Source organism: Magnolia sinica, chromosome 13 (genome assembly GCF_029962835.1).
Source record: "Magnolia sinica isolate HGM2019 chromosome 13, MsV1, whole genome shotgun sequence".
In the NCBI taxonomy this organism is placed as follows: domain Eukaryota; kingdom Viridiplantae; phylum Streptophyta; class Magnoliopsida; order Magnoliales; family Magnoliaceae; genus Magnolia; species Magnolia sinica.
The window spans coordinates 15,474,653-15,493,394 of NC_080585.1; the positions used below are offsets into that span (position 1 = coordinate 15,474,653).

Here is an 18,742-nt window from a genome sequence, read left to right on the forward strand (position 1 = left end):
CTAATTCGTAGAAGCATATTGCATATACAATTAGTGCCATATGGAAGACAGGAAGGATGACATGCATGCCCTCCAATTTGACAATTCTTAAGGTCAAGGGTGCAAATTTTCCATTAACTAAGATACTTGATAATTTATAGAAAGATGAGATGTGTTTAGATTCAATTAAGAAAAGAAAAACAAAGAAAAACCATTCTGATCTAAAAACAAAAATTTGTATCCTTGTAACCCCGATGCTTGAAACCAAGCTTTGAAGCACCTCAAGCAGTGTTCCACAAACAAAGAAAAGAAAAAAAAAAAAAAAAAAAGCTTGTTTCACCGATGACATAAGGGAAGAGAGGTATCACTGAGATGTGTGAGGCATAGGCTTAAGCCTTGAAACTTCTATCTTTTGCAGACAAGGCTAATGAGTATGCTAAACACGAGAGAAAAGAACCAGAAACAAAGTTCTAGTAGTTCTTTCAAACGTGTACTCCGTAAAAGGTTCGTATTGTTGAAACATGGGGCTGGTAACTGCAAAGAACTAGGACCACAACCCATTACAGAGGTACAGAAGTATCTAATGCCCCAAGATCAAGGATACAACTACATATGGGTAATAGAAATAGGCCGTAAGTAAAATCCTTAGTGGTTGAACAATAGCATACCAGGTATCCTTTTAAAGTATTAATTGATATCAACATGTAATAAGATCAAGGATTAAAAACAAATAATCATGTGACCAAGAAATAATGCAATACAAAATTTAAGTAGAGAAATTCCCAAGGGAATGGAGTAGAACAAGGTCAAACCAACCCCACGAACATCCAATGCAATCAAAGGGCAAAAGAAAAATTACAGAGAAGACAGAGAGATCTAATGCTATCCTGCTAAACTGTTAGTAATTCACATCCAATAAAGCAAATCAGAAGATCAAAATAAAATCACTCACTTGTCCCAATTCATCTTATCCAAGTATACCTTGTAGAGACGATCTCCAGAGAATTGACAGATTGGACATTTGAAAGCTTTGGATCTGTTTCTACTTTTATCATTGAAGGTCGTATCTGAATAGTGTTCGGAGGAAGCTGCAAATATTGACGGTGAGCAAAATTGATAAGAGGATGTATTCGTGCAAAGCAAAGGTAATAATCAAGCATAATTCGAGAAATAATTCAGCAGAAAAAGAAAAAATATATATTTCCTAAAATTCTTAACTCTAATAGGCATCCACTTGGGGATATAAAAACATGTATTAGAATACAAATAATAAAAATAATTTAAGTAACAAGTATTTAATTAATAATGAAAAAGAAGTATTTACAGCCACTACATCCATGGTTCAAATCATTACTAATTATCTACAATCACCATAATGTGTTCTCTTTCAACTAAGAAGGGACAACAAGAGAAACGGCAAACATTAAAAATAATAATAATAATAATAATAAAATTTAAATTAAATTAAATTAAAAATGAACATTAACAAACTCTTGAAAAGAAGCTGGCTGCAGTCTTGGTTATATTTCAAGTATGGATAGGTACCAAGTAATGGCTGACTCAAACAAGAAAACCCTAAGCTTATACAAGCGCTACAGGAAAAAACAAAAGCAGTCAAAATAGAAATGACCAAGCCTCCAACTCACATAGAGTATGACTGACTTATGGAAGGGTTGTATGGTTGTGATGGGATCAAGGGCTATTTTATTAATCATTAATACTTTACTAGAATAGATGGTTAGAATTACATTATGCTTTCTTTTTCTTTGGAAAAAGCATGTGTGAGTGTGCGCGTGCATGCGTGTGTGTGTGGGGTGCATGTGTGCGTGTGTGCTTGCGTGCGTGTGAATGGCTCTTCTTTAGGATAGTCAAAATGAAATTTTGAAGCTTTTATGCACATCCAAGAGATTCTCCTGCTTTAAGGAGCAATTCCTCAATACTTTTTGGGTGTGATGCACAATACACGTGTTTGATGCCATATTCACACAAGGTGTGATACTCTGTATCCAATTAGTTTGGTGCTAATCAAATATGTATGGTATCATTCTATCTATATATGTGACGCATGCAAGATCTAAATCCACAAATATATTCTCTTTTATCAAAATTCCTGCTGAAATTAAGATTGTGAGCTGATCATGACCATCCAAATGTCACCATCCTGTGCTACAGAACCCTAAGAGAGCAGAAGAAAATTCAAGATTTCCTAAGCTTCACAATAGGTATAGTTTGGTTTACTCCCAAAAGTAAATACTTCAGTGTTAGCATCTTCCAACACCCTTTACATGTAGGACCATTGCCAAATTTTTTCCCTAGTGCACTAAAAGAAGAAACGAATTTGACATGGCAGGTCCTTCAGTAGTTGTCAGGTGTATGTTTATACTAACACAATCTCCCAAGCAAAAAATTACACTGTACTTTAATCTACATTTTGAAAAGATAAAAGGGTTTATCTTATAAATATGGGAATTAATTCCATATTTCCACATCATGTAAGGAACAAAAACACAAGAACTACTAAAAACTTGTTCAACTGCAAAAAAGAGTTTCCACACAAAAGTAGAAACAGTGACCCGTCAATAAGACGTTGACTGATATTCAATTAAGGGCATGTTTGCTAAGAAGGAAAAGAAAGAAAAATGAAGCACTTTTCCCATGATGACACATTTCACTATGTTTGGTTAGGAAAATAAGAATGGATTCCATATGGCAATCATTATCCTTTTTCATATCAAATTCTCATGCATACAAATATGACATTTTCGCTTCCTATTCAAGCAAAACCCTAAAAATGGAGTCCATGGGAATTCATTTTCAATAGTGCTCATGGTATTCATCATTGGATAATTATCATATTTTATTTTATTTTTCTTTTCTTTTCTCACCAATCGAACAGGCATGCACTCATATTGAAATTCAAATAAATAAAAATCTAAAATCTCCATAACATATTTGTGAACAAAGTGCTACTAAATGAGAAGCACCAAACCCAAGCATGCAAGTGTCAATAATGATCAAACCGAAATCTCACATTATCTTTAGACGTTTCACCTAAAAATCAATGGGAAAAAATGATGATGCTTGTACCTTTTTATTGAGAAGCAAGGTACCCTTGACAGCACAACCATTGTGGAACAACCTGAACTGGATAAGTAATGGCTAGAGGATACAGAAACAAAAACAAAATTCATCAACAACAATTGATTATGAAGGGGATTTGAACTAGCATTAAAGAAAAGACACAGAGACATAATGTACATACAGGATCCCCAATGACAGATTTGTGTAGTGTTGATGTTGAAGATTTCTCCACAACTTCAGCCTGATCCAGTATTCTCTAAAGGAAGAAAGGAATTCAACTTAACTACCTCAAAAAACCAAACAAAAGATGGAGAAACATAAAGATAACAAAAATGATATCAATACATGCTCTAGTAATAGCTAATGAGGAATTATGAGATCACGAACTGAAGGAGATGGACAGCATACTCGGGTCTTCATATGGGGCCCATGGTTCAGTGATCTAGACCATTGGACTGCCGACCCACCATGTCTGGATCATTCCCCAAAAATCTTTTTTTTTTTTTTTTGTTAAGGTGAACAGTACCACCCAATGTTGTCAAAAGCGATCACATAATCGCATAATGCCATCCATAAGGCATATGCGATGCGATGGTCGCATATGACATATGGATGGTATGCGATCGCATAATGGCATATGCGATCACATACTTTCCATTTTTCTCAATTTTATTTATTTATTTATTTTAATTTTTCAAAATAAAAATTTGTGCAATCACATAAGCGATCACCCAGGATCGCTTATGCCATTTGACAACATCGGTACCACCAATATTTTATTGAACTGTACCCAGGAAAGAGAAGGCAATATTTTGCTCCAAATCACATGCATACTTAGCCAAATCATCAGCCACCTCAGTGCATTCTCGATAGACGTGATTTAGACAACACCCTAATTCACCTGACAGAACTTGACCTTCAATCCAACAATACTACACATGCCAAGGAGGGAAACAATTTAATAGACATACATTAGCCACCACTTTTGAATCTCTTTACAAAACTAGAACATTTCCATTGAGGGACTTGCAGAACTGAAGACCTTCAAATACAGAAGCTTTGATTTCCAACTAAATATTCGTTCAAAATCCATAGAAGTCAGTAAAAACAAATATTAATTCACCCCATCTATTTCTAATAACACCTCCACATCCATCATTACCCAGGTAACCCCAAGAAGCTCCATACACATTTAATAATAGGATCACAATCTTAGGATGTAACCATTTGGTTAGGACAATTTTTTCCCCACAGCCAGCTTGATGGAATGATGATACCGAAGTGTTAGCTAGTTAAGAAAATTACAATCCTCATCAAAATCTCAATTCATATTAACATCTTGGGGCCAGAACAATACATTTGAAATAATTGCAGCCAAACTTGTGATCTTGTTCTCATATTTGAGATGATCTCATTCTTTCCATATTTCCCAAGAAATCAACACTGGTAAAATGGCTATTATCCAAGACAAACTTCTTCTTCTTCTTTTTTGTGGAAGCTCTACTAAAATACTAGGTGCACATATGATATGATGAGAGAGAGAGGGAAGGAATTTCCAAACAACAGAATATAATCCAGCTGAAATAACCCCATACATTCCTTGCAATGACCTTGTTACTATACAAGTGATTACCATCTTCAACTCATTACCACTACAGCAAACACAACTTGATGGTAAGCTAATACAAAGCCCTTGTACAGCGTCAAATTTCCTTACTCCAAACCATTTATTCCACACCACTCTTGACCGGTACATCTCCATCAATCCCACGTTTATTTCATGGTGATGTTCCCTTGAGCTCTTAACAACTAAATCAGCTTATCAAGAACATCATTGATTTTGATAAAGGTATTCTGTAACAGTAATGGTAGCTATAACAGCCACCACTGTCACCTTTATGATATGGGTCATAGCGGTTGTTATGGCCCCGATAACGGCAGTTACAGTCTCTTTTTTATTTTTTATTTATTAAAAAAAAAAAAAAAAAAAACCCTATATTTGCCTCATAATGTTGAAAAAACAATATCCGATAAACCTATATTTGCCCCATAAATTGTAATAGACCATTACGAGGCTATTATGGCCTTTACAGGTGGGTAACAAGCCGTTAACAGCGGTTACTAGTTATTTTTTTCCATAACGGTTGTTACAGGTGTTACCACCCCGTAACGTATAACGGTTGCCACCATTACCTTTACGTAACGGCCTTCACAACACACCATGATTTTGATATTAGATTGCATTAGATCATGGACTAACCCCATGGGAGAATACTAGATAACAACACCACATTCCATGAACCATAAAGCGCCTTTGATGAGCAAATATCATGATTATCAATCCTTTTCTATGAAACCAAATCCTCAAGGGGTTGATTGACCCCGTAACAATCCTTCTAGAAGCTTATCTCGTAACAACCCGAAATTTTGGGTGCGAGTTTACTTATACATAAGGATGTATGATTACACTTGTTCAACTCTACACTTGTAGATCCATTAATATTTATGTAGTTTAACTTGAATCTAACCACGGGGAGCATTTTTCAATGGTTGATTAATAGGCCAAACTCCTTAATACCTTAGTATTCTCACCCGTTCATCAAACCGACCGTTAAATCAACTATTTACCACTAGATGAGGATATCTAACCAACCACTTTGAATTTGGACCACTTGATCAAAGTAAAGTAACTACCAGATCTTCATATCCACTTGTACACACGTCGAATTAACATTCTGATCCGTTCATCTTATTTGTCAATTATGAATATGATTAATTTACCATCAAAATCATGATCTACGCATTTTACACCTGTGAACCAATAAATCGAATCTAACAGTATACATTTCTAACATAGATCGCATCCAAAAACTACTTTATACGTATCTATTTACAAAAATGACCATACAATAACCCATAAATATGATTAACATTTTAATCATCTATTTATTTAAAATTTAGACCATCAATTGATCATCCATCACAATTAGATCTGCCAATTGGGCCATCCAAATGTCCAAATGAACCATTCATTAAGTAGGTCATAGGATATACATCAAAACTACCGGTTAATTTTTACATAGGATGTCGGTAAACGTTGTTTTGCGTTATAAATAGGCGCAAGCCATTAAATAGGCATCTTGGTCATCCTTGAGAGATCAAGGCCCAAACTTAATCTATTTATAGAGCACGTAAAATGGTGATCTTTGGTAAAGTTTCGCTCTAAATCGACAGTCTGAATAGAAAATATTTAAGTTTGAAATTTTTTACTAGAAATGTGAGATAAGACTCATTCGTCTCCACCATACAGATATTATAAAATAAAATTTAAAAATTTTAAAGAGAGAGAGAGAGAGAGAGAGAGAGAGAGAGAGAGAGAGTAGCATACGTTGTTGGGGTAACCAAACAACCCACGTTATGTTTCTAACGTACTTCACACGTGGGAGTTATGCAAGATAACCGGACCCGCCAACCAAACACAATCTACTCACAAAGCTAGAGCCCAAGATCCCATCAATCTGGTCCGTACATCATTCTAAACCCACAAACCTAACCATCCATTTTGAAATAATCTAGCAAACTACACCTATATTGTTGAAATTAATAACCACTCAAAGGTAACTCAAGATCAAACCACCGAGGTTGTCCAAACATCTCGACCCTTGCCCCACTATCCAATCATCAACCCTATATCATAACCATCCAGCCATCAAAAACACTTCAAAAGTCCAGCCATTTCATTCACTTATACAAAACGTAAAGTTAACGTGAGTAGAAGGAGGTTCAGCTGTACGTATTTCCCTACTACTTTTCATATTCTGCAGCCCACTTAGATTTTTGATCCACTTCATTTTTGTGTTCATGTCCAATCATGAATGGGCAAAATGAATGATTGGGGTGGATTTCTCATAAACATCAGGGTGGACCCCACCTGATTTTACGGTTGCAGGAAGACCCTGCGAAATATTTTCTTCGGCAAGCATACCACTCACCAGCCTCCCATTTCCTTCTCCATTTTCTCCTCCTGCCTCTTCTCTAACTCGCAGCCAATTAGATAACCGCTATCATGATTTTAGTTTCAAATGGTTATACAGCGGGAATTCCTAATCCACTACAAATCTAAACCGTAGATCAAGATTGATCATCCACTCATCCATTTTATCCAAATCCCAACCATCTTACAATCCAATCCATCCCTCGATGGTCTAACTAATCATTAAATCTCAAATGTCATCGCACCCATAAAACCATGTATCCATCTAACCATACAACCACCAAATCAGAACAAAAGATCTTCCAGATCTTCCTCCACTTAAGCATGCGTGACTCATTCACATTGTATAACGGAGCGTCTGTACGATGCTACCTTTCACACATGGGTTCTTTAAATTCTATATAATACTTCTATCCAGAGATATACGTTCCAATATCAAAACTAGATCGAAGGAAGAGAAAGTTAAAAGAGAAGCTGATAAAGAGAGAGAGAGAGAGAGAGAGAGAGAGAGAGAGAGAGAAATGAAGAAACTTTAAGTCGCCTTTGATACAAGTTAGTAATGGATATTTTAATTTTATTTTCTCATAATTAAGAATTATTCTTTAAGATCTATGCAATGAACAATTTGGATTGACCACACGTTCATCGCATCAGCCTATTGATAGATATGATGAAAATAGTAAATCTTAAGCGAAATCTCTTGCTATAGAGATTGGTGTGGGATCTCCTAGTTTAATTAGATTAGATCCATGTTGACCATACGATTCCTAAGGCTAAGATATATCAAAGCCTCAGATTTTAGATTGATCAGACCATTGGATGGGCAACATCGATCTGAATAAATGATAAATAATAAATCATATGTTTTATTCATTACGTGTAATCGTAAGATTAAAGAAAATTCTTATTTATGTAATTTTAGAAAGTTCTAATTCAATTCAAACCATTGGTTCGCGGAATCATCTCCACCACATCAAGGTGAGTGATCCCGATGTGTTTCTCATCCATCAAGTTAAAATAGATGGATTGTTTGATGTGTTGTATTATTATCCATGATTTAATTGCCATGATTTAATTGTCATGTACTCTTATTAGTTGATTAAAGGGCTATGATTTTTGTATTAATAATGATATGATTTGATTAAGGTGTTAAACTATGTTGATTCAAATGTGATAATTGAAATAACCTATGCAATACATGATTCATGATTTCATGGTGTATCTATCAATTGCATGCACAACACGTGTTGAATTCCTGAGGAACCTCCCTGGATGGTATATCCTAGTAGAATCGTTACCAGAAGCTCACTATACTAGTGGAAGCCTACTCAAGGAGTAGATGCGGGCCTTGCCTATGCCTACCAAATGGTAGAAGCCTGCCAAGGGGCAGATGCGGGTTGACGGGTTTCCAACTCAAGCAAGTAAATGGATTCCCACTTGATACATTATTGCATTGCATTTGCATTTTTTTAAAAAAAATTATAATGCATATGTTTATTGGGCATTCTATTATAATTTGATGTAAAGAACCATGTCGGGAATTCTCACTAGGCCTGGTCAGCTTATCCTTTTTATTGATGGAAAAACCGTACAGATGTGAATGAGGGTGAGCCGGTGGCTCAAGAACAGGAATTCGTGACCGAGCCGGAGGAAGATTTAAGGGACACGTGGCCCTACTTGACAGAGGAAGAAATTACTACTTTAGAGTAGCCATAATTTTATTTTATTATATATGATTTTCTTAGATTGTTAATTAATTTTTCAAGTTGTTGGACATGTTTATTTCATTTCATAAGACTCCGAATGGGAGGGTCCTTAACTATGCTTATAATTAGTTATTTGAAAAAAATGGTTATTTCTTATTTTTTTAAGATGTTGTTGAGTATGAATGGAATGTAGATCTACGGTAGAGCCATTAGGTAGATGAATAATTGTATAATTGAACGAAATTAGTACACAGTGTACGTGTCATGGGCCGAAACTCGGGTCTGAGGGTGCACCCTCTGTACTCGAATTTCGAGGCGTGACATAGCTTCCCTTAGCAAACTAGCCGCTTAGAAACCCCAAAAATTCCATTATGAATGCAAGCATATTACTCCAAGTTCAAGAACAACCTCTTCACCAATTAGTATCAAATAGATGACCTACCAACATATTTTTTGAAACATGAAATCAACATGGTTTTTCACCATATAATGCCATCATAGCATCTTCAATCTACTGGCCCAGTCCATGTCCTGAAATTTTGTAATACCCAAACCCTATCTTGAATTGGCAAACAAGATATATCCCATCCTACCCAGTGACGCTTCTAATTTCCTTTATCATCCCCCAAAGAAAATTTGAGACAATACTCCCCATATGATTAATCACCAATTTTGGAACTAGCGTAGCCAACTCAAAACATGCTTTGTGAGGGTAATCTTTTTCCCGGGTGATGTGACCTTACCTTTCCAACAAGAAAGCTTAGTACTTACCCTTTATTCTAGCCAATAATTCATCAAATATATCAGCTCTACATTTCCCAGCATATAATGGAACACCCAAGTATCTTGCATGTAGAAAATTCCTATAAAAACCAACATAAGCTTCTGCTTGACCAATCTTTGCACTGAAGCCTTCTCTAATATCAGGAAACAACTCTTTACTTGGATCACCAGCTAACCAGAAGCACTTCCAAAAGATCCCAAAAAAAAGGAGAAATGAGAGATACAAATAAATAAATAATAGGAAAATGGGCCTTTATATGCGTATCAGCCCACAATAAATACAGGGTGCGCATGTGGTACCGATATGGCCACCAATATTTTTGTCAGACCATCTCACTACTGTTGCAGGTATCGGCACTCACCAATACAGATATAATGTGCCTGTACCAGCTTGACACAATACAGATATCTGGAACCATCCCTATAGTTCCTCTTTGGAAATGTTAACCAGATTCCTCCATATATTACACGGAACAAGCACAACCATTTTTGGAAAGAATAATCATGTCAGACATCTACCTGACATAGGTCAACATTACAAGGGAAAAACCTTAATTTAACTTTTAATCATGTCTTTTAGCTCTCTCTCTCTCTCTCTCTCTCTCTCTCTCTCTCTCTCTCTCTCTCTCTCTCTCTCTCTCTCTCTCTCTCTCTCTCTCTCTCTCTCTCTCTCTCTCTCTCTCTCTCTCTCTCTCTCTCTCTCTCTCTCTCTCTCTCTCTCTCTCTCTCTCTCTCTCTCTCTCTCTCTCTCTCTCTCTCTCTCTCTCTCTCTCTCTCTCTCTCTCTCTCTCTCTCTCTCTCTCTCTCTGTGTGTGTGTGTTTACTTATAGTTCTAATGTATCATTGGTTATGAAGTTCATCACATTTGACACTTGATGTCCATTTCCACATCAGCACACCTGTCCAAGTTACACAAAGCATGTATAGTTGATGTAGTCCAGATTCAATAACAGGCCAACAAAGTCGGCCTTCTGAAACCATCTTTAATGATGCTCAACAGGGGATCAGTTCAGGTCAATGGAATGTTGAGGGACAAAGATTGCTCAAAAAAGTGAGTTGTTTGTCTGAAACTAGTGCACACAAAGGCCGAACCTCAAATAAGAAAAATTGTGATTGTCATGTCAACACTTGGAGACACTTGGATGTTCCTTGATGTCACACTCCAAGACATGGTATGGACAAAATGTCTTGGAGATGCCATAAAAACATGCCTCATATCGGACACTTCCAGCAAATTTAATTGGAGATTTAGTAAGCAATTAGAAAGAGGGAAAAAGAATATTGCAAATTTCACACGATAAAGAAACATAGGTAAAGTAAATCTTTAGATGACAACAAACTTCTGTAGTGCCCTCAACAACTTAGTATGGAGTAGTATAAAGTTGAGATTGTTGCACCAGAAATTATCAATTAAAAGAAAGAGAATATCACAAACCTCAAGATCTTCACGAATAAAATATTCTCCTTTATGTACATTCCTCTGACATTTCATAGCCAAGTCTTCAGATATAAAACCAGTTCCATCCGTATGTATGGAAAGTCCACCACCTTCTTTATACACAGGCTTCCCTTCCTCATCCTTCAAAGCGTAATTGATTATTTTGCAGTTCATAGGATAGATCGGTAATATACAAACTTCTAAAGGAGGGAGTACAATAGAAGTAACCAAAAAAATTAACATCAGACAAAAGGTGAATGTTTTTACCAAGCAAGGTGTATCGTCAATACGTTTAATATCCACAGACCCAAAATCTATTTCTACCTTAGTCGTCTTGGACAAAATCAGATTAAACCTGCATTCCCACTTCATATGATGTTATCAAACAACAAACAAGTATATGCATAGCTTCCAAACAAGGTAAAGATTACAGTTTACCAACCTCGCCATATATTTAGCCATGTTAGGGACTGTATGTACATGCATAAACAAACACCGTGCTTCTTGAATCAATTTACCAAACAAAATATTACGCCTTCTCTCATCCAAAGTAGCATTGGACTCTGTGCAAACAAAATAACACTTCACAGGTGAAGAAGTTGGATTTTTCTTCTTCTCCTCCTTGCCTCCATCTTTGAAAACTGATCCACAGTAGTAATGCATAAGTGCATCATGTATTCATGTTTGGATTCTTATGAGTAAAAAATAGACACAGTGCATGAATTTAACAGAATTGAAGAATCAAGAATCACTGAAAATATATCACTACAGTATTTGAAGATGTCATTGTAATGTAAACAAAGTAGTTAATAAATTCTTAGTATGGAATCCCAAAGGCTTTCATGGTGTCAAAGCCAGCCATAGAACAGCCCCTAAACTAAGGTTGTATTGGAATTGGGCAGTCATTCTCAGATGAGGCAAGATAAGTGATACTTGCTTTTTAAGCCCAACAGGAATCCCATCAACATATGATAAGAGTTGCTCATTTTACAAGCTCCCATTGAACAGTGATTGATTCCACAGAGATGGAAATCAGGATCATGAGAGACCCACTGTACTTCATTAGTTGGCTTAAGGAAAAAGGGCTGCCCCCTTCATGCTTCTTTCCCATATTACATGAAACTCATCATATCCTTCGGTGAATATTGGTGGAAGGATATCTGATTGCTCTGTGAAGCATATTACAAGGCAAGACAGTAAAAAATTTTACAGCAATTTTTACTCTTTGGGATTTTTTGCCCAAGTAGTTAACCTAGTCTCCATTGATTTTCTGATTTTACAATCATCATCATCATCTCCCAACAATTATGGGCTGGATATTACAATCAAGGAATCCCAAATCGGTTACGTATCGGCCATAACGGCCGATACGTAAAGGTAACGGTGGAGCCCGTTACACGATACGGGGGCGTAACGAGCGATGGGCCGATTTTGCTACCGTTACGGGCGTAACGGTTGTTACTGGCCCGTAACGGTCATATAATGGTCACTTTTTTTTCATTTTAAGCTCTGTTTTTGTTGTTTTTTTTAAACCTCTTGCTTCCAAATTGTTTCCCAATCCTTCTACTACTATTTTCAACCAATCTTGACTTGGTATTTGAGATAAAAACACATTATATTACGGATTTTCTTGAATCGAAACTCAGTGGGCCATTTTTTAAAAATTCATCAAAAATAGGTATTTATACTTTTTTTATATGTTTTGTTGTTTTAATCATACAATATGATGTGTTAATCATACTAGAACATGTTAATGTACATTTTATAGATTTGTGATGTCATTTTATATTTTTTTTAATATTTTTTTCTATTTACGCATTAATTTTGGCCCTTTTTTTTTAATTAGAAAAATCATTTTTTAATGTTTGTTTTGCTGTTTTAATCATAGAATATGATGTGTTAATCATAGTAGAACATGTTAATGTGCATTTTACAGATTTGTGGTGTCATTTTATATTTTTTAATATTTTTTCTATTTACGCATTAATTTTAGCCATTTTTTTTTAAATTCGAAAATTCATTTTTTAATAATTGTTTTGTTGTTTTAATCATAGAATATGATGTGTTAATCATAATAGAACATGTTAATGTGCATTTTACAGATTTGCAGTGTCATTTTATTTTTTTTATATTTTTTTCTATTTACGCATTAATTTTGGCCCTTTTTTTAAAAATTTGAAAAATCATTTTTTAATGAATGGTTTGTTGTTTTAATCATAGAATATGATGTGTTAATCATAGTAGAACATGTTAATGTGCATTTTACAGATTTGTGGTGTCATTTTATATTTTTTTCTATTTACGCATTAATTTTGGCCCCTTTTTTTAAATTTGAAAAATCATTTTTTAATGGTTGTTTTGCTGTTTTAATCATATAATATGATGTGTTAATCATAGTAGAACATGTTAACGTGCATTTTACAGATTTGTGGTGTCATTTTATATTTTTTTCTATTTACACATTAATTTTGGCCCTTTTTTTAAAAATTCGAAAAATCATTTTTTAATGGTTGTTTTGTTGTTTTAATCATATAATATGATGTATTAATCATAGTAGAACATGTTAATGTGCATATTACAGATTTGTGATGTCATTTTATAATTTTTTTCTATTTTCGAATTAATGACTTTATGTTTTTATTTGCTTATATTGGACAGGTTTTGGAGCTTCTTAGGGTTTAGTTAGAACATAAAATCATCTTTATTGACATAGGTCATACACTCATACTCTAATCTATATCTAATTATCTAGTATCTACCTAAACCTAAAGAAATGTCAAGGTCTGGCCAACAACGAGTGAGGATATTGGATGGCAACATTGTGAGAGGGTTGGTGGTACTAGGCACCAAATGAGGTGCAAGTATTGTGATAGAATAGTAACTGGTGGAATTATCCGTCTCAAACAACATTTGGCATATCGAAATGGTCAAGTTGCGGCATGTACTAGAGTACCAAAAAAGATAATGCTTTTAATGCAAGCTAGTCTGGATGAGTCGAAGGGTAAACGTGCTGCTGTTCAAAAGAAGAAAGATGATGTTTTGGATGCAGCTCGACAAGAGGTGTTTGGTTCTGAATATATGGGCGTTCGTGATGAAGATATTATTAATTCTGACGAAGATTCAGATCGGGAATTAACTATAGCTAGGAGATAGAGCTTGCGTCTAGCTCGTGCAGAGGAAGAACGTCGCCACATGTTTGGCACGCATGGGTCAATGCGTGATACAGGGGGGCAGTGGGAGTGGGAGTGGGAGTGCAATTGGAAGTGCAATTGCTTCTGCAGGTGGGGGTGGGGGGGTAGGTTTGATGGGTTATGACGTGTGTTTGGGAGTCGACGGTAGGCATCTTCACGTGATGCCCCTATACGTTTGGATGAAGAAGTAAATGAGAGCCTGGGAGACCCTCTATTGATCCAATCCTGTTTAGGAAATAATCAACTAAACAAAAGAAGATAAAACAAATGTGGAGTAGAACTTCCGTTGAGAAATTAGGTAGAGCAGCAGCAAAGTTATTTATACATGCCAACATACCTCCTAACGCGGTCAATCCTCCATATTAGTAGGTGGTAATTGATGCAGCAGCAGAAGCAAGTGAAGGAATAAAAGCTCCCACGGCTAAGGAGATTAGGGGAAATGGACAGATGCAGAGTATGTGGATGTGAAAGCATACGTGGCTACCTTTAAACCTGTATGGCAAGCCAGAGGATGCACGATCATGTGTGATGGTTGGACTGGCCCAATCAGACGCAGCATGATCAACTTGATAGTGTACTACCACTTAGGAACTATATACCACAAGTCAATTGATGCCTCAGAGGTAACAAAATATTATAATTATATGAATGGACTAATGGATAAAGTTGTGGAAGAGATTGGAGAGGAGAATATATTGCAGATTGTGACAAATAATGAAGCATCATATAAGCTTGCAGGACATATGTTGATGAATAAGACAACATCTTTTTTGGTCACCATGTGCTGCTCATTGTATTGATCTTATATTGGAAGATATTGGGAAAAAGAAGAATGTTAAAGAAATGGTCGAAAGGATAAGAAAAGTGACGACGTTTATTTACAACCATAATCAAGTAGTCACAATAATGAGAAAGTTCACGAAAGGACAAGAGTTGTTGAGGCCTGCGGCGACTAGATTCGCAACAAACTTTATAGCATTAGAGAATTTATTCCAACATAGGGGAGAGTTGAGTGAGATATTCGCTTCCCGAGAATGGCTCAACACAAAACATGAGAAGAAGACATCAGGGACACCGGTTGAAGTTGTGAACACCATACGGGACAAAAAATATTGGAAGAGGGTTAAGTCGATCCTAAAGGTGATGGAGCCACTAATGAGGGTACTCCGTCTTGTTGAAACCGACGAAGCACCTACCATGGGCTTCCTATACGATGTCATGGAGAAGGCAAAGTTGGCAATTCAACATGATTGTAGAAGCTGGGAGTCTTATTGGAGGATGATCGACAAGAGATGAACAAAACAACTCCATCACGATCTTCATGCAGCAGGTTACTACCTAAATCCTAGGTATAGATATGCACAGTCATTTGTTGCGGATGATGAAGTTCGTGTCAGGCTAAAAAATGTGATAAAGATATTAGAGCCTGACTAAGATCTGCAAATAAAGGCGTTAAATGAATTAGATACATTTGGAAATCGCCTTGGTAACTTTAGAGATGCTCTTGCACAGCATGCAGTATCTAGGTTGCAACCAGTTGAATGGTGGATTAATTTCGAAGAGAGTACGAAGGCTCTCCAAAAAATTACAGTAAAAGTTTTGAGCCAGACAATATTTTCCTCTAGCTGCAAAAGGAATTGGAGTTGTTTTGCACTTATTCATTCAAAGAATAGGAATAGATTGCAGACTAGAACATTAGATAGACTTGTCTTCATGTACTACAATATAAAACTAAGAATGCGACGACATCATAAGAGCATTACAGCTGCCGATGACGGAGACTACTGTCCAATAAACTTGGACAATATTTATGATGAGGATGACCCACTTCTACCTTGGTTGGAAACAAGGGAAAAGCAAATTAAAGAGGATAGTGAAGAATTGGAAATTGATGACCCAGAAATACGCAGAGCGCAACAAGAGAGTCGTGCAGATGTGATGGACCCAGTAAGAGGGGCAGCGTTTATGCCAAGTACAGGTCAAGATCAACAAAAGAGTACGAGCAGTGGTAGCGTGACCGTGTCGGATGACGGTGACGGTGACCCCCCTGCCCCTGATGCTGGCACTTCTGGTGTTGCTCAGTGCCCTATACAGCCGTCTACAGATCGCGATGCCAATGAACATCGACGAGGTAATACACAAGGTCGGACTTATGAGTGTACTGAGTCACAATACATCCAACTGGAGGAAGATACATCTAGTGGTGCACCAGGTCCGGGAGGTCCGGAACATCAGCAGGCTCATGGTCCTGGTTATTATGATGGATATTCTTATGGTCAATTGGATTATGATTATGCTTGTTATACTGAGCCTGTTCCATCACATTCATGTTGGAGTAGTCCTCCCGATCAATATCCATATGATTATATATATCCAGATCTAAATCCAAGTTACTCATCACAGCAGATGCACTCTCAATCTCAAGATTCTCAACAGCCTGAGTATGGGCACCAGTATCAGTATGGCTATTCAACGGGCACTGGTGGATATCCTTACTCGGGGTCAGAGTCGTTGCCTAGTGAGGATCAGTCATCCTCTGGTTTCGTTGATCTAATATTTCCTTCTGGCACTGGATATTATGGATATGCAGATGCAGCACCTACACCTATTGGACAACCTCAGCCTGATGATGATGATGACGATGATGTGGAGGTCGAGCAACCACAAAAAAGCATATTTTCATTTTCGTGGTGACTTGTGATTGTGAGTATATATTTGTATTAAGGTAAGCATTTGCAGCAGACAGCTCACAGCAGTATTATTGCAAGAAGCCAAGCACACACTTGACACTGCCGAACTTGTATTTAAAATAGCTCCCCTAACAACCAATCAAGTAATCCTTAATCAAGTTGCAGAGGAGCATATCAGACACTACTAATTTTTATTTTTTTAATATTCTTGACTTGAGGTTGACAGGTCATAGACAGGAATCACAGTCACGTCCACAGGTATGTTCGAGAAATTCCTCAAAAATAATTACAAACACCTAATGTAAGATATTTTCATATTACATTCATTCTAATATATCTATCATTGATAGTAGATGGTTAGAAAATTAAATATATGAATTTTGTAGTCAAATTCAAGTTATCTGGTTCATAAATTCATCAGACAGTCCGATACAACTTCTCACCAAAGAGTGGACCGTTACACCACCATAAACATGTTCCAATTTATAAATGAATGCATATTTGGAATGAGTAGAATATTCCGGATTTAATCCATATTTTTTCATATTTTTTTGGCAAAAAAAAAAATTGCGCCGTTACGCCCCCGTATCGCCGTTACGCCCCCGTATCTGTATCGGTTTTGGAGGTCACCGTTACGCCAACCGATACCGATACAGGATACCTTGATTACAATATACTTATCTTTGAGGAAAAATAAAGATAGCAATTGAGAGCAAGAACCTAATATCAACTCATAGAAACTCGTAACAACTCATAGTAGTGTTTTTGTTATTAAAAAAAAAAACCCTTAAATTAAAGCTTGGAATTTGTTTAATTGTCTCGGAATGCAAGAAAACAAAAGGGAACAAAGTATGTGCAGTCAACCTCAAAGTAATGCTAATTTGTCATGTGCTTTTAGTTACAAAGATCAATGAGAATCAAGGAATAGAACATGAATTAGATGTTCAAGTAATGTCACAAAACAAGAGAACAGAACAATGTGACTTACCAAAAAAATGATAATGGCGCAAACCCACAAGAATACCTTCTTTTGCAATACAATGATACAAAGCATTACGAGCAGCATGTCTGCTTTCATCCAAATCTGCAAACCTGACATTTAGGATGTTGTCATCTCCTAACACCCTTTGTAGGTGAGTTCTTTTATTTTGCAGGTATGGGCCCTGGAAAGGTTAATGAGCATGTTATTTAATGTGACAAAACAATACATAATTAGGACTAGACTACCGTTATTAAGATAGTAAACACAGTTTTCCTATCTTTCTTTTCTTTCCTCTTAAATAATTTATAAGATAACGTGAATACATATATATTGTGATGAAGACATCACGTCGCATATACCCTTATGTACGTATCAGAGGAAGATGCGGGCCGCGCCGATTTCCCTGTGGCTAGGCGAGTACCCGTGATCGTGTTGAAGACCCCATGTGCATGTGTTAGCATCTGGAAGACCCCGCACTAGGAAGATGCACATAGGCTGCTTTATGGAGTGATCCAAACCGTTGGATCGGAGGGACGCGACAATCAGGCCATTGGATCGCATGGATCACATGATTGGGTCATTGATCGTTGATCGTCCATATCATTTTTAGACTTTATCATATTTTAGGATTTAGTTTTTTATTATTTTATATTTAGACACATTATGAGTGTTTTAGTTGATTTTATTTAAACTAGGGTTATTTTCATTAAAATTCATAAAACGGAGATTTTTGTAATTTTTGAAACTTCTTGGATCTATAAAAAGAGGGGGGTGTGACCTCTCTCCCATTGAATTTCGTGATTAAAAACAAAAAAACTTTTGCTTTCTTCTACCATCTTTATGCGATTTAAAAATACTTTCATGCAATTTGAAAGGAAGATTGGTGCGAGGCTAATCT

At 36.4% G+C, this 18,742-nt stretch overlaps 1 protein-coding gene across 3 annotated transcripts in view; it reads right to left on the reverse strand.

Annotated features, from left to right (window-relative positions):
* Positions 1-18,742, reverse strand: part of LOC131222952 (probable RNA-dependent RNA polymerase 5) — a 39,465-nt gene that overhangs the window by 6,312 nt on the left and 14,411 nt on the right. For 2 of the 3 annotated variants that reach the window (XM_058218212.1, XM_058218210.1), the window contains 6 exons: positions 17,851-18,025; positions 11,424-11,622; positions 10,979-11,336; positions 3,242-3,316; positions 3,067-3,138; positions 961-1,067 (listed from right to left, as the gene is read on the reverse strand). In XM_058218212.1, coding sequence (XP_058074195.1) covers positions 961-1,067; positions 3,067-3,138; positions 3,242-3,316; positions 10,979-11,336; positions 11,424-11,622; positions 17,851-18,025 — 986 coding nt within the window. The remainder of the gene's footprint in view (positions 1-960; positions 1,068-3,066; positions 3,139-3,241; positions 3,317-10,978; positions 11,337-11,423; positions 11,623-17,850; positions 18,026-18,742) is intronic. The other variant, XM_058218211.1, reaches the window with a different exon arrangement.